Raw genomic sequence first — 15,000 nt, 5'->3', positions numbered from 1 at the left:
GCAGGAGACAGGAAGGCTAGCACTGCCATCTCACAGCAAGAGATGGCAGTAACCGTAACCAGCGTGGGTTCTCTTTAGGTTCTCCAGGTTCCTCCCACAGTCCAAAGGCATGCAGCTTTGGTTAACTGAAGACAGAGGGTTGTCTGTCTCTGTGTGTCAGACCTGAGACATGTCCCAACCTCGTGTGATGACTCGCGAGAACCATTAAAGTCTGAACTAAACATAGCGATATGTCACGGCGAGCTGAAGTGAAATCTTTTACTGACATTGAAGCGTCACAGAGACGCCCACTGTGTGGCATGAGCGTTGCCGTCGCTGCTTTGCATTGCATTGTGGGATGTCGTCTTGTGATGATTGTGTGTTCTGTGTTTTCAGGGGTTTTCCTGATCCCCTACCTGCTGATCGTGTTCATCGGAGGCATCCCGGTCTTCTTCCTGGAGATCGCACTGGGGCAGTTTATGAAGCAGGGAGGGGTCTCGGCCTGGAACATCGCACCCCTCTTCAAAGGTACCGCCGCCGACACGCTAATGTTTAGAGATAAGAAGGCTTGTTCAGACTACTACATCTCACTCCAGGACTAAGAACGTAACGAACGTAACCTAACGACCGTAGCTCGGTCCGCTCCGGCCTTAACGCGCCTCCTCTGGCTCCTCCCCTCTCAGGTCTGGGCTTGGCCTCCATGGTGATCGTGTTCTTCTGTAACACCTACTACATCATGATCCTGGTGTGGGGCCTCTACTTCCTCTTCCACTCCTTCACCAACCAGCTGCCCTGGGCCACCTGTGGACACCCCTGGAACACCCCCAACTGCACGCAGGACTTCCGGCGCGCCTGCTACAACCGCAGCTTCGCCTCCTCCTCCTCCTCCTCCCCCGCCAACCTCCTCTCCTCCACGCCCCCGTTGAACCTGTCTTCAATCCAGCTGCTCCTCAACGGAAGCTGCCCGGAGGCCGAGGGCATGCGCTCCCCGGTCATCGAGTTCTGGGAGTATGTTCTGCCTTGTCTGGGGGTTTGAGTCCGGCGGCGCGTCGGCTGTCTTTCACCTAAACACACGTTACCGTCTTAACTGGAGGCCGGCGGGATTCATCGCTCATTCTGATGTTTTTACGTCGGTTAAAAAAAACAACTGGTCGTATATATATATATATTGTGTTTTCGAAAAAATGCTATAAAAGTCAAATTTGACAAAAAATGTCATTCAAAGACGAGGAGGTTTATGACGGTCGCAAAATGCGTTTGTAGAATATTTCCCACAGTTTTTAATTCAACGGAGTAACGTATGACATGACAGCTATAATGTGTGTACATATATATATATATATATATATATATATATATATATATATATATATATATATATATATATATATATATATATATACATATATATATATATATATATATATATACATATATATATATATATATACATATATATATATATATATATATATATATATATATATATATATATATATATACGTGTATATATATATAGAGGAGTCTTTGTTATCACAGTTTTGCTTTGTTTCTCAGAACCACCAGCAGCGTGTTTGCTGTAATTTGCGTCGTTAGCCGTTAGCGCCGTTAGCTTTGCGAGGCGACAGAAGCGCTCCCCGTCTGGCGTTATGCACCTTGTAACGTTTACAGCCGCAGCACACCTTTTGAATCGTTATCTGTTTCTAAGGTTTAATCTAAGGCGGAAGGCTGCTGTGTGTTTGTTTTACTGTTACTGATGAGAGGAAACAAAGAGAGCCTGTTCTTTAATCTCTTTAATAAAGTACGTTATGTACTTAATAACACACAAAACAAGGTGTTCAAGATAATACAAGGTAGTGGTGAAACGGACCACTAGTAATAATCATAACAACACATTTTATTGTCTTTAAAAGGTACTCAAAGGCACTGTACATGGTAAAAACACAAACAATGGAAGTAATTACAACATAAACAGATGATACCAAAGCATTTCACCAGCATCGCAACTTGTCTTCGGCGCTGATCCGATCCGTGACCCGCCGCCCCACTAACACGAGGACACGAGGACACGTGGCCGTCAACCTGCTCTCAGGCGTTGGTTGACACTGGTCCTCGTCGGGGACACTGACGGACCTCTTGTGTTCTTCCCTCCAGGCGTAAAGTGCTCCGTCTGTCCGGCGGGCTGCACGAGCCCGGAGACATCAGCTATGAGATGGTGCTGTGTCTCATAGCCACCTGGATCATCGTGTACTTCTGCATGTGGAAAGGAGTCAAATCCACTGGCAAGGTAAAGCCTTCTCTGACTGTGCGATCAATGTTTCATTTCACTGTTTTTTGGGCGTGTGGACTGCCGATTTCATATTTATGTTTTTTTTTTTTTTTTATGCGTTTATTGGGGGGGCGTATCCAGGGCATCGCGTCATGCTACAGGTTTACATAACTGCAGGATTTTATTATTTTGGTCCTTTTGACCTTAAACCAGCTTTAGGATCAGCGTCTAGACTAAAGCGCAGATCCACACAAATATAAACACGTGTACTTCCTTCCTTCTTTCTTTCTTTCTTTTTGAATGTCTGCTAATTTGTGTAGTTCCCCCACCCCTCCCTCACGTGTATTTATGTTTACGTGCAGCTTAATGTTTCAGTCGGGCTGTAATCTCATTGTCTTAATGACGTTACATAATGCTACCCGGTGGGATCAAACAGACGATGCTCCACGCTCTTGTTTTAAAAAAAAAAAATAAAATAAAATGCCGTGTGCTCCAACGCGTCGGGATAACGAGTGTAGCATATGGAGACGTCTGTGTTTGCATACTTGTGTCTCCAGAGTAGCCAAAGCTCACAGAGCGAAGGGGGGGGGGGGGGGAGAGAAAAAAATAAATAACGAAGGAGATTTGAAGCAGCCAGCCAGCTGTAAGCCGATTAGTAACTTTCCACCATGTAGACGTTTGGAGAGCTTTGAAAGGGGCTTTTCTGCCCGTGTTTCGCCCTAGATAACGGCAAATATGTGTGCCCTTCTCACTGCCATGCTGATTCAGCCGGGACGGGGTTCTTCTGTTAGGTGGCAACGGGGTGGGGTGGTGGGTGGTGGGATGATGGGGGGGTGGTGGTGGTGGGGGCGACTTTCTCAGCATAACTTGACAAAGACTACCTTGTGGAAAGGTTTGCCACAAACCCCTGCTATTGCAGGAGGTTTACAAATTGTCTGGCTTTCCATTTACAGGCTACCTTTTCTTCAAAGTAACATGACAGGGCCCATTACACATCTACTACAGGAGGGACCTAATGGGCTTCTACTTAAGACTTGAGTATTTGCAAAGCAGGTAATTGCTTAATCAAAGTGATAAAAACATACTTGGGTGCAGTTACATTGAAACATTTGACTGTAGCTGATGTTGATAAGCACTGAACTGTTACCAACTAGCCTGTTTAAATTATAACTGCATCTTTTTATGTACCTACTTACATGTAATGTGAGGAGTTTGACTGTGTTAAGGGTTTTTACTGCTTTCACTTAATTCAAGTTTTAATGCATAGCACTCAAACTTCACCCCTCCTCACCCCCAAGTTTTTGCTTTTACAAATTGTCCGCCGCTGTGTTGAGAGGCGCGCTTCACCGCCCCCTCGTTCCGTCTTTTCTCTAGGTGGTTTACTTCACAGCTCTGTTCCCCTACCTGGTTCTGGTGGTTCTCTTGGCCCACGGCGTCACTCTCCCCGGAGCTTTGGATGGGATTGTTTACTACCTGAAACCAGACTGGTCCAAACTCGGAGAGGCACAGGTACGTTTGTGGAGTAAAGGAAACATTGTGGGTCGGCCCAAGTGGGACGGCGTCGTGAACAAACTGCGTTCTGTCTGTGATAGGTGTGGATCGATGCGGGCACTCAGATTTTCTTCTCCTATGCCATCGGACTGGGCGCCCTGACCGCGCTGGGCAGCTACAACCGCTTCCATAACAACTGCTACCAGTGAGTTTACACACACACACACACACACACACACACACACACACACACACACACACACACACAACACCGACACCAACGACTGCAGACTCCAGGACTAGAATCAAACTTAAACGTGTCGTTTTAAGCTGACTGTACGGTGATGAAACGCATCCATATGTTGACATTTCTTTACCAAATCTATACAGATGTCATGGTTGTAAATGGCTCAAAACACCATCTACTGTTTGAAATTAGTTTGGGACTAATCTACGTCATGAAACAAAAGAATAGTAACGTCCTCGTCGTCTCCTCTCCACGCAGCGTCCACAGTGTGTTGACTGTTTTCAGTCAACACACTGTGCAGCTTCACAATCACAGCACAAGGCTGTTTTCTCCTTTCTGTGTCTGTAAATGAATCTATCAGCACATTCCAACGTCTGGTGAATCAGAGTTCATGAGATAGCAATGTGCTTTCTTACACCAAGATAAAGCATCAAGTTGTTTCGTTTTTATCATTTAGAGGCTAGCTAGCTAGCTAGCTAGCTAACGTTAACGTGCCAAAGCCGCCATTCAAGACTCCCGTTTGTTTTCACTTCGGTGATACAATCGTGTGAAAGTCTTTTTACTGGGAGCTATAAATAGTTTCAATATAGTAACAGAACTATGAGAAACAATACAAAATATCCATCGAAGAAGAATACAAAACAAACAAACATAAAGATGTTCCACCGTGTTTTCATGCTAACGCTACACGGGTTACTAGTTGGCTAGCTAGCACGCTAATTCCACCACGTTTCTCATTTTAACGGCGTCTTATTGGTGCATCACTGCCCCCTACAGGACAGTGGAGCAGTAGATTAACGGGAAAGAGAACAAAAAAATGACTCTTAAGTAATTAATTAGAAGATTTTCCCCGATGTAATCGTTTGTTTGTCCTGATGTCAACGCCCTTCTTTCTTCATCATTCCTGTTGTTTGACAGTTTCCGGTTCATTGGGTTCATTACCGCCACTTCTATTTAAATAATGACAATACATCAATTCAAGGTCGTTTCTCAAGTCGCAGGTTGAACGCCACAATAATAAACGGATTAAAGCCAGAAGTAGGCGTGGTTTCCATCTCTGAACTGTTTGCGTACCTATTTACATATTCATACATTATGCATTAATGTGTGAATATGTACATTATTATACTCAGAAAAGTTATACATTACTGAGCAACAGGAACAACCGTCAGCTCTGAATTCACTCTCTGAATGGAATCATGATAAATGGGCGCAGGGACTGTTCCTAGCACACCACTCACATTTCAGATGTAAAGTGATCTCCCTGCATTATCAGAATAGAAAGCCAACGCGTTGCCAGGAAGAATCGCGGCGTCATTAAGCCCCGAATATATGGAACGAGCTCTTGTTTTATTTTCAGTCGGTGGTTCTGAGAGGCTCTCTGAGAGGCTGCAGGGTTGAACTGAGGTAATGAAGGATCGGCTAGACCCTGAGTGGATCTGTTTATAGCAGCAGCTGACCTCACTGATGGTTGGGCATGAGTTTAACCTACACAGTCAGATATGTAAACACATCAAGGCCCTTACAGAAAGTAAGCCTCCTTTGCAGTAGTGGGGATATTATTTTCTTTTGTAAATCAGCACATGCTTGCATATTTGAAATGCCCATAATAGGAGGAGCCTCCTGTTTTCCTCTGCCTTGACCTTAATTGGAAGTTTAAAGATGAGTTCAGATCCTGAGGTATGTCGGCTCGGCTCTGTTTCTCACACACACACACATACTTGGAGTAGCCCAGGAATAGCTTGGGGTGGGGGGGGGGAGGTAAACAAACATGTCTGCAGATGCCGATGTATAGGGCAAATTTGGGGTCTTTTTTAACTCGCTTCCAAACCACAAAAGCTGAACTTGTGTATTTTTAGCCATGCTAGCAGTGGAGCTGTATGAATCCTCTGTTTGGTTCAAGAGACTTTGGTCCAGAACCACGGGAGAGATGGCCGCGTATTCACGCGACTAATGCTAAGCATGCTAATGTGCTAACATTAGCCAATGTTAACGCTGCATGTCAGAATGTTACAGGCCAAACGTCAGAACATTAACATCCAGTAGTTCTTGACCCATTTGGTAAAATGTACTGAACAGCGCAGTAATGTTGCAGAAGTAACCTGAAGTATACCTTAAGGGAAAGAATACTACTACAATACTTTACAATGTTTACTGAGGGAATAAATCAAGAGAGAAGTAGAGTCATTTTAGACTCGACTTCTATACAACCAGAGGAGTCGCCCCCTGGTGGACACTAGAGAGAATGCAGCTTCAACACACTTTTTCACTCTTCAGAACTGAAAGGTTCCCGACACACCTGTCCGACGTCAGATTAAGGGTCTCTGTGTCCGACCATTTCTGTCATTTTTCCGGTAAACCGATGATCCAACATAAACCTTCTCTCTGTCGGCCTGCTTTTCGTTCCACCTTTTGAGTTTGCCCGTTTAAGATCAGGCATCCACACTTTATTGATTTTCCGACGTGGTCAGACATGTAGAGCCGGGCCCGACAGTCTGGAATGTCCGATAAATTCCCCATTTTACAGTAGACAAACACAGTTTAGCGGTAATGTTCTAACGGTAAGTGTTGCAGCCTCAAAGGGCTTTTGACCTCTGGTCTTTTGTTTAATAACTGCGGTCGGCTCCCGCTTGTTTTGGTTATTCTCATCCATGAGCGTTCGTCTTTTATAGAGTGGAGGCCGCTGCTCAACACAGCTGCTGCTGCAGTGTCTCAATAACCACGCTGCTGTTTATACATTCCTCATATCGTTGCCAGCTAAACTCAGTAGTCAGGATAAACAGAAGGTCATCCCTCGCTGTGCCGAGCGGATCACAAGAGACGTTGTTCACCCTCGGACTTGCATGAGAAGTACACGAATGCTTTTTTATAATATTCTATGTATTTATGTGTGGAATAGCAAGACGTCCATAGAGGTTTAGCTTTCACTCTCTCTGCTCTCAGACTTGACAGACCAATCGGCAAAGTACAGAGACGACAGCAGCTTTCAGGGAGATTGCTATTGATCCTCTCCTCACCGGCCAGTCTCGTCTTGAGTGTTTCACGTCAGCCTCATGTTGTATTATACTGTATTGTATATTATGTATTAGATATTTCTCACAAAAGAGAACTGCAGATGTATTTTTTTTGTGGTCCAGCAGGAAGTTAGCGTCACACTGGGTCCCTCCACAAAAAGACAATGAGATTCTTTTATTGGATTTTGGATTATTGCAGAAAATAATCTGTTTTATGATATTTAAAGGTTTTGTTTAGCAAGATAATCTTCACAAATGAACTCCACTTTTATGATGTTTGAAGTGTAAAGTAAAAAGCTAACTCCACCACGGTCACATGACTTCACGTTAGTCTATAAAGGAACTCCACCACGGTCACATGACTTCACGTTAGTCTATAAAGGAACTCCACCACGGTCACATGACTTCATGTTAGTCTATAAAGGAACTCCACCACGGTCACATGACTTCACGTTAGTCTATAAAGGAACTCCACCACGGTCACATGACTTCACGTTAGTCTATAAAGGAACTCCACCACGGTCACATGACTTCATGTTAGTCTATAAAGGAACTCCACCACGGTCACATGACTTCATGTTAGTCTATGAAGGAACTCCACCACGGTCACCTGACTTCATGTTAGTCTATAAAGGAACTCCACCACGGTCACATGACTTCATGTTAGTCTATGAAGGAACTCCACCACGGTCACCTGACTTCATGTTAGTCTATAAAGGAACTCCACCACGGTCACATGACTTCATGTTAGTCTATGAAGGAACTCCACCACGGTCACATGACTTCATGTTAGACTATAGAGGAACTCCACCACGGTCACGTGACTTCACGTTAGTCTATAGAGGAACTCCACCACGGTCACCTGACTTCATGTTAGTCTATAAAGGAACTCCACCACGGTCACATGACTTCATGTTAGTCTATAAAGGAACTCCACCACGGTCACATGACTTCATGTTAGTCTATAAAGGAACTCCACCACGGTCACATGACTTCATGTTAGTCTATAAAGGAACTCCACCACGGTCACATGACTTCATGTTAGTCTATAAAGGAACTCCACCACGGTCACATGACTTCATGTTAGTCTATAAAGGAACTCCACCACGGTCACATGACTTTATGTTAGTCTATAGAGGAACTCCACCACGGTCACATGACTTCATGTTAGTCTATAAAGGAACTCCACCACGGTCACATGACTTCATGTTAGTCTATAAAGGAACTCCACCACGGTCACATGACTTCATGTTAGTCTATAAAGGAACTCCACCACGGTCACATGACTTCATGTTAGTCTATAAAGGAACTCCACCACGGTCACATGACTTCATGTTAGTCTATAGAGGAACTCCACCACGGTCACATGACTTCATGTTAGTCTATAAAGGAACTCCACCACGGTCACGTGACTTCACGTTAGTCTATAAAGGAACTCCACCACGGTCACATGACTTCATGTTAGTCTATAGAGGAACTCCACCACGGTCACGTGACTTCACGTTAGTCTATAAATTAACTCCACCACGGTCACATGACTTCACGTTAATAGTCTGAAATCACATGCTAATTATGACAATTTCACACAAATGTCTAACAGGATAAAATGCTGAAGTGACATTTTGCACAGGCGTGGAGGTAAAGTGCATTGTGACTGGAGACGTGCAGTAATTTTACCTCTCTCTGTTTCTGTTTCTCTGCAGAGATGCGTTCCTGCTGGCCATGATCAACAGCGGAACCAGTTTCTTCGCAGGCTTCGTGGTGTTTTCTGTGCTGGGCTTCATGGCTGCAGAGCAAGGCGTGGACATCAGCAAGGTGGCTGAGAGCGGTAAGAAGAATGCAGGCGTCACTAAGACACAGTGCAGTGAGGATTAGTGGTGCAACGGACCGATGTGGATAAAGTGGAACTAAAGTTCTCCTGACGATGGTTCTCCTCCAGTACTCAGTAAAACATGTGGTTCTAGTCTCTGATCTCTGATCATGTTTCATTCCTAACAACCAATCAGAGGAGAGCTAGTAACCTTAGCAGCACATGTATATGAGCATATATATATATATATATGTATATATAAATATATGTACAGGCCGTGAGCTTTGTGATCCGGTGCACCACTAATGAGTTCTGACAGTAAAAGCTCTTGAAACCTAATGCTTCTGTCTGTGAACCTGCAGGTCCGGGTCTGGCCTTCATAGCGTACCCCAAGGCCGTGACGCTGATGCCTCTGGCGCCGGTCTGGGCTGCACTCTTCTTCTTCATGCTGCTCATCCTGGGCCTCGACAGCCAGGTAACACCGAGCTATGTTCTATATGTGCTCGTCTACATCTCTCTCTCTCTCTCTCTCTCTCTCTCTCTCTCTCTCCCCTCTCTCTCTCTCTCTCTCTCTCTCTCTCTCTCTCTCTCTCTCTCTCTCTGAATTCTTCTCACACTGAAACAGTCGAGACTCGTCACGTCCAGTTTCAGCATTTCTTAGCCGGTGCCTACATGCATTGTTTTACAGCTCAGGGATTTTGTCAATGAGCTTCTGTCTTGTTTCACACAGAGAGCGTCTGTCTGCTCTCCGACCCATTCATGTCCACCCGTCTCTGTCTCTCTCTCTCTCTCTCTGTCTCTCTTTCTCTCTCTTATTCCTGCCGTGTTCATGTGCCGATGTTTCTGGTAAACGGTGTATGAAAATAGCCGCACAGCTGTTCTCCTCTCAGCTGTTTCTGGAGGGTTGAAATGTGATTCTGTAAAGACGTAAACATTCTTACTCTGGGAGACGTTTTTATGATATTATTTCATACCTACTGTGTTCCATCTGTGTATTTATCTTGTTACCTTTTTCTTTACCAAGTTAAAAAAAAGTAATATTGAAATATAGCCTGAAACGGCGTACTGAGGTTATTGTAGGTACACAAATAAAGAATGATAATGAGGCGGTAATATTCAGAGAAAACACTCAAGATTAAAGTCGTGAATTTATGAGTTTAAAGTGTCAAAATCACAAGAAGCAAGAAAAAATACATGAACCATGAATTCATAAAAATATGAGGAAAAAACTACGTTTTTATTGGCTTTACAATAAAACCCAGTGAGGCCTACAGCTTGTTGATTAAACACTGGTGTCGGTACTGATAGAGTCGCTGCTCGCCTCAATATTTTTGCCACCTAAAGAACTCACTAAGGTTACAAACTCATATTTAATTTTTGAATAACAATGCAGATTTAACTTCCTCTCCTCTCCCCCCTCTCTCTCTCGTCTCTCTCTCTCTCTCTCTCCTTTCTCTCTTTCTCTCTCTCCTTTCTCTCTCCCTCTCTCTCTCTCTCTCTCCTTTCTCTCTCTGTCTCTCTCTCTCTCTGTCTCTCTTCCCCTCTCGTCTCTCTCTCTTCCCCCCTCTCTCTCTCTCTCTCTCTGTGTCTCTCTCTCTCTTCCTCTCTCTCTCTCTCTCTCTCTCTCTCTCTCTCTCTCTCTCTCTCTCTCTCTCTCTCTCTCTCTGTCTCAATTCAATTTCAATTTCAATAGCTTTATTGGCATGAAAGTTTAGAAACAGTATTGCCAAAGCATCAACAAAAATAGACATACAATAATATTAATACACAATAACATTAATATACAATATATGTCTCTCCCCCCCCCCCCCCCCCTCCTCTCTCTCTCTAGTTCGTGGGTGTGGAGGGTTTGATAACAGGAATAATGGACATGCTGCCGCCTAAATCTGCCCTGGGCTCCCTGCGGCGAGAGGTGGTGGCGGCCATCTGCTGCTTCATCTGCTTCCTGATCGACATGTCCATGGTCACTGAGGTACACAGAGGGTTTCAGAGCTCCTTTTCTTTGATTCTTCAGAATTATTCAGGGACTCACGGTCGGCAGATTGTAAAACAGAATACAGCCAGTCTCTCACCGGAGCGTGACATTGTGTTAATGTGTTTGTGAAATGACGCGTAGTTAGACACGATGAACGGGGACGAAAGCAGGAAACGGGTCACACGTGGAGTGTCGACAGCATGGTCCTGATGCAGACTGCTCTCTCTGTTTTCCGTCAGGGAGGGATGTATGTCTTCCAGCTGTTTGACTACTACTCGGCCAGCGGCATCACTCTGCTGTGGCAGGCCTTCTGGGAGTGTGTGGTGATTGCATGGGTCTATGGTGAGACAATACCTCCTCCCCCTCCCCCACCCACCCCCCTCCGTTCAAGCTGTCAGAGCCACGTCACTACGGAGCCCACACTGTCACTAACTGCACTCTGAATACATATGAATTATCTTTTGGGGGGGAAAAAAAGGCGATTTCAGAGAGAAGCAGACAGAAGGGTCGACCAGCAAGTCAAACTGATTCATCAGTGAAAACAGTTTAAAAAGATGAAGATAGAAGGAACACTGTTCTTCTTTATCCACAGTTATAAACCACTACACTATATTCAGTAAGCTAGCGGAGCATAGCAGTGCTAACGATGTGCTAACGTCCTCTGCTGACGTCAGCTCCACTGACGTACCCTGGTCGGAGCTTAAATCGATGCTACCATGTCATTGGCCAGTGTTCGTTCGAGGGGGGGGGGCGGGGCTTAGCGAAGGGTCCATCAATACAAACGACACAAACTCCCGATGCCAATCTGGAGTTTGTCGTTGCACGATGAGTCACGACGTGCTTTGTGTGGCTTGTGTCAGGCGCAGACCGCTTCATGGACGACGTGGCTCGCATGATCGGCTATCAGCCGCTACCCTACATGAAGTGGTGCTGGTCCTACGTCACGCCGTTCGTCTGCGTGGTGAGTTCCGCCTCGTTTCTTTGTTGTCGTTGTTTTGTTTGTTTTTGCAACCAGCTGACGTGGTTCTGTGCATCCAGGCGGTGTTTATGTTCCACGTGGTGAACTACAAGCCGCTGACCTACAACAGCTCGTACACGTACCCCCTGTGGGGCGAAGTGCTCGGCTGGGTTCTGGCCCTGTCCTCCATGCTCTGCATCCCCGTCACCGTCCTCTACAAGCTGCTGCGCTGCAAAGGGTCTTTGCGGGAGGTCAGTGTGCATCTCTTCTTCTCTGTTTACTAAAGCGTCTCCCCGGACACTGCCCTCCCTCATCTCTGCTTTGCATGACTTCTTCGTCACTCATTAATGAAGTGTCCCCCCCCCCCCCCCCCCCCCCCCCGTCTTTGTCTTCTCTCCGTGCAGCGCTGGCAGCACCTGACCACCCCGGTGTGGGGTCGGCATCACCTGGAGTACCTGGCCCCGGAGAGCGAGGCCAAGCTGCTGCCGGCAGCGGGAACCAAGAGCACGCTTCTGTTTGAAAGTGTCATCTGATGAGAGAGCTGAACCAACCCCTCCCCCCCCCCCCACAACACAACACCAAGGTCTCCCCCTAACATCAGCACACACACACACACACACACACACACACACACTACATAAAGTACATGCACACCAACCGTTTTTTTTTTTAAAGCCCTCGGACGATCGGACCAAAGATTAGATGGGAGAAGAACTGAAAGACGCCGTCGCATCACATGATCACCCTCCGCTCTGCTTTTCTTCCGACTCTACCTCGCCGACTCTCCCCCCTCTCTTACTGTCCCCCCCGCCGCCCCCCTGCCCCCCCCAGCCTTTGTGCCGTCCCGTCTCGTCCTGTGAGTGTCCAGCGTAGTCGCGATATCTTCCCCCTCTCTGTGCCTGTCTGTCAGCCCTTTCAGTGGCTCATCCGTCCCGACATAAAGTGCTGAATGAGCGAAAAAAAGATTTTCTGATGAAAAGTCTCTAAATCTGCTGCTGAGATGCCATGGTGTGTGTGTGTGTGTGTGCGTGTTGGACCGTGGAAGTGTCGTCTCCATGTACATGTGACATCTGTATTCTCTCAATTAACTGTACAACAAAAAACTACACATCTTCCATTTGTTAAAAACAATGAAAAAGAGACAAAAGCATCACCACCATCTGTGTGTTATGAAGTAACTTAAGTATCCAGTGTGTCGTAGGGTCTGTGAATCAGTGTTATCAATATATCGGAGGGGGGTGACGATGGTCGGTGTCTCCACCTTAAGAGGAGGAGAGAAACGTGAGAACGAGCAGGAGAGACAGGGAATGCGGGGGAGGGGAAAGGAGACTCGATGCAATAAACGACCAGATAAAGATGGACGCCATGTGTTTATGAGTCTTTATTCACACCGTCTCATTGGGACCAAACACACACTTTACTTATGTACAAAAAGTATCCTGGTTGAATCACGTCAAACATGTCGGAGAGTCAAAAGAGTTGGCGGAGCTGGAAGCCCTCGAGGAAACGTGTGTGTGTGTGTGTGTGTGTGTGTGTGTGTGTGTGTGTGTGTGTGTGTGTGTGTGTGTGTGTGTGTGTGTGTGTGTGTGTGTGTGTGTGTGTGTTCTGCAACGCACGACACTTGACGCCGTTTACTTTGGAGTGGTCGGTCCAAGGAGCCAATATTTGAGGATCGCTGACCCGCGTGTTCAGGGTTGATCATTTATTTGCGCTCCAGACATCCAGAGTCTCACGAGTCCCCGCCTCCTCGCACGGAGGTCCAGAGGATCCTTCAGAAGCACAGCAAGTCTTTAGGAAGTGACTTGAATTAGGTTGAGTAAAAGAGGCTTCATGTCAGGGACCACACGTCTTCGGGTGACGTTTGAATCATATAATGCAGCACGTTGTTTCCTCTGCTGGTCCTCTGATGGTAACGCTGGATCCCTAAAATAGCAGCGAGCTGAAGATGTGAGAGGAATCAGACGTGTGAACGCCGACTATAAATACTCCCACGGCGCGCTCGGAGGCCGCTGCTCACTTGAAACGTAACACCGTGTGTCTATCTGCAGTCCTCCAGCTGCTCCCGGAGCCAATCGCTGTTGATTTTGTTAAAGATGGAGGATTCCTCTCTGAGGAGGAGGAGGAGGAGGGACCACCGGGTCCACAGCGATGACAAGTATTTACATCTCATCGCTTTGTTGCGTGGAGAATATAAATCTCACTCTCCCATTAGTCCGGTGTTACATTCTCTCTCACACACACACACACACACACACACACACAGCTGCAGTGACGTAACGCCGGCTCTATCTCATTAGGGCGATATCATAAAAAAGCCCGTTGCCACAGCAACATTTCCCTGCATTTCCACGGCAACAGGGCCCGCCATGTCAAGGTGGTGCATTCTCCCACCAACTGAAAAAGGGAGGAGGAGGAGGGGAGGAGACAATGACGACCAGCAGTGAGCAATGCAGCAGCCTCGGAGGAGGAGGAGGAGGAGGAGGAGGATGGAGGAACAGTCTGACCCTTGCTGGTCACATCTGAGTACTGCAGGTCATATCCTGGAGAACAACAAGGAGGGAGGATTTTAGGGCTGAAAAGGGAAGGAAGCATCTCAGGGTACGTCAGGAGTCGATTCACATTCAGAGGGACGAACTCACCAGAGCGAAGTCGGTCCGCCTCGGCGTGTTGAGGATGTGCAGCACGGCGTCGTGGACGCTGACAAACAGCCAGCTCTTTGGGAGGGACTCCGAGAAGAAACCTGCCGTCTCCAGCTGCTCCACCACACACACTGTAGAGATATGTATATGTTTATTTATATATATATATATATATATATATGTAAACATCATAAACAATGAGGCACCGGAAATAGTTTTCGCTAAAAGTATGTTTTTAGAAGACGCTGAGTCAGATATGCTAGTTCCAAAGACTAAAAGTATGGTGGCGCGATATGGAAAAGTTAAGGGATCACCGAAGTTTAATAAAACAATGAGTCCTGAAGAGCATGTCAACCCAAAAACTACCAGAGGAACATCAGGAGAACATCATGTCGTTGGAAAACATCTGGGACATGGTGAGATATGTCTCAGCATGAGTGAAGACCTTGAGCTGCTGGTTGGTGATCAGCACGTTTACAACTTGAATACCTGCGCCACGTTTCCTGGCGGTCCATTAAAGAGTAGTTGAGATGTTTAAGTCTGGACTAAAGTTTAGTTTATGGTCGTCGATAGAAACACTGCTTACACGTCGAGGGATTTTACAAAGACGACCAATTC

General features: G+C 46.2%; 2 protein-coding genes across 2 annotated transcripts in view; one reads left to right on the top strand and one right to left on the bottom strand.

Annotated features, from left to right (window-relative positions):
- Positions 1–13,104, top strand: part of si:ch211-117c9.5 (sodium- and chloride-dependent creatine transporter 1) — a 19,689-nt gene extending 6,585 nt beyond the window's left edge. Inside the window, exons 3-14 of the mRNA XM_068710398.1 lie at positions 376–507; positions 663–987; positions 2,134–2,266; positions 3,623–3,757; positions 3,841–3,944; positions 8,704–8,828; positions 9,173–9,285; positions 10,642–10,782; positions 11,025–11,127; positions 11,646–11,746; positions 11,824–11,994; positions 12,148–13,104. Coding sequence (XP_068566499.1) covers positions 376–507; positions 663–987; positions 2,134–2,266; positions 3,623–3,757; positions 3,841–3,944; positions 8,704–8,828; positions 9,173–9,285; positions 10,642–10,782; positions 11,025–11,127; positions 11,646–11,746; positions 11,824–11,994; positions 12,148–12,276 — 1,712 coding nt within the window. The 3' untranslated portion in view covers positions 12,277–13,104. The remainder of the gene's footprint in view (positions 1–375; positions 508–662; positions 988–2,133; positions 2,267–3,622; positions 3,758–3,840; positions 3,945–8,703; positions 8,829–9,172; positions 9,286–10,641; positions 10,783–11,024; positions 11,128–11,645; positions 11,747–11,823; positions 11,995–12,147) is intronic.
- A 5-nt stretch (positions 13,105–13,109) lies between these two features.
- The window catches only part of slc26a6l2 (solute carrier family 26 member 6, like 2), a 12,045-nt gene continuing 10,154 nt past the window's right edge, over positions 13,110–15,000 (bottom strand). Inside the window, exons 18-19 of the mRNA XM_068710375.1 lie at positions 14,383–14,513; positions 13,110–14,283 (exon numbers count right to left, since the gene is read on the bottom strand). Coding sequence (XP_068566476.1) covers positions 14,257–14,283; positions 14,383–14,513 — 158 coding nt within the window. The 3' untranslated portion in view covers positions 13,110–14,256. The remainder of the gene's footprint in view (positions 14,284–14,382; positions 14,514–15,000) is intronic.

The sequence above is a fragment of the Cebidichthys violaceus genome, unplaced genomic scaffold, assembly GCF_023349555.1.
Source record: "Cebidichthys violaceus isolate CVI_PGR_0920_01 unplaced genomic scaffold, fCebVio1.0.p SCAF_151, whole genome shotgun sequence".
Classification (NCBI taxonomy): domain Eukaryota; kingdom Metazoa; phylum Chordata; class Actinopteri; order Perciformes; family Stichaeidae; genus Cebidichthys; species Cebidichthys violaceus.
The sequence above is the reverse complement of the archived record's forward strand: the minus strand, read 5'-3'. Positions and strand labels throughout refer to the sequence as shown.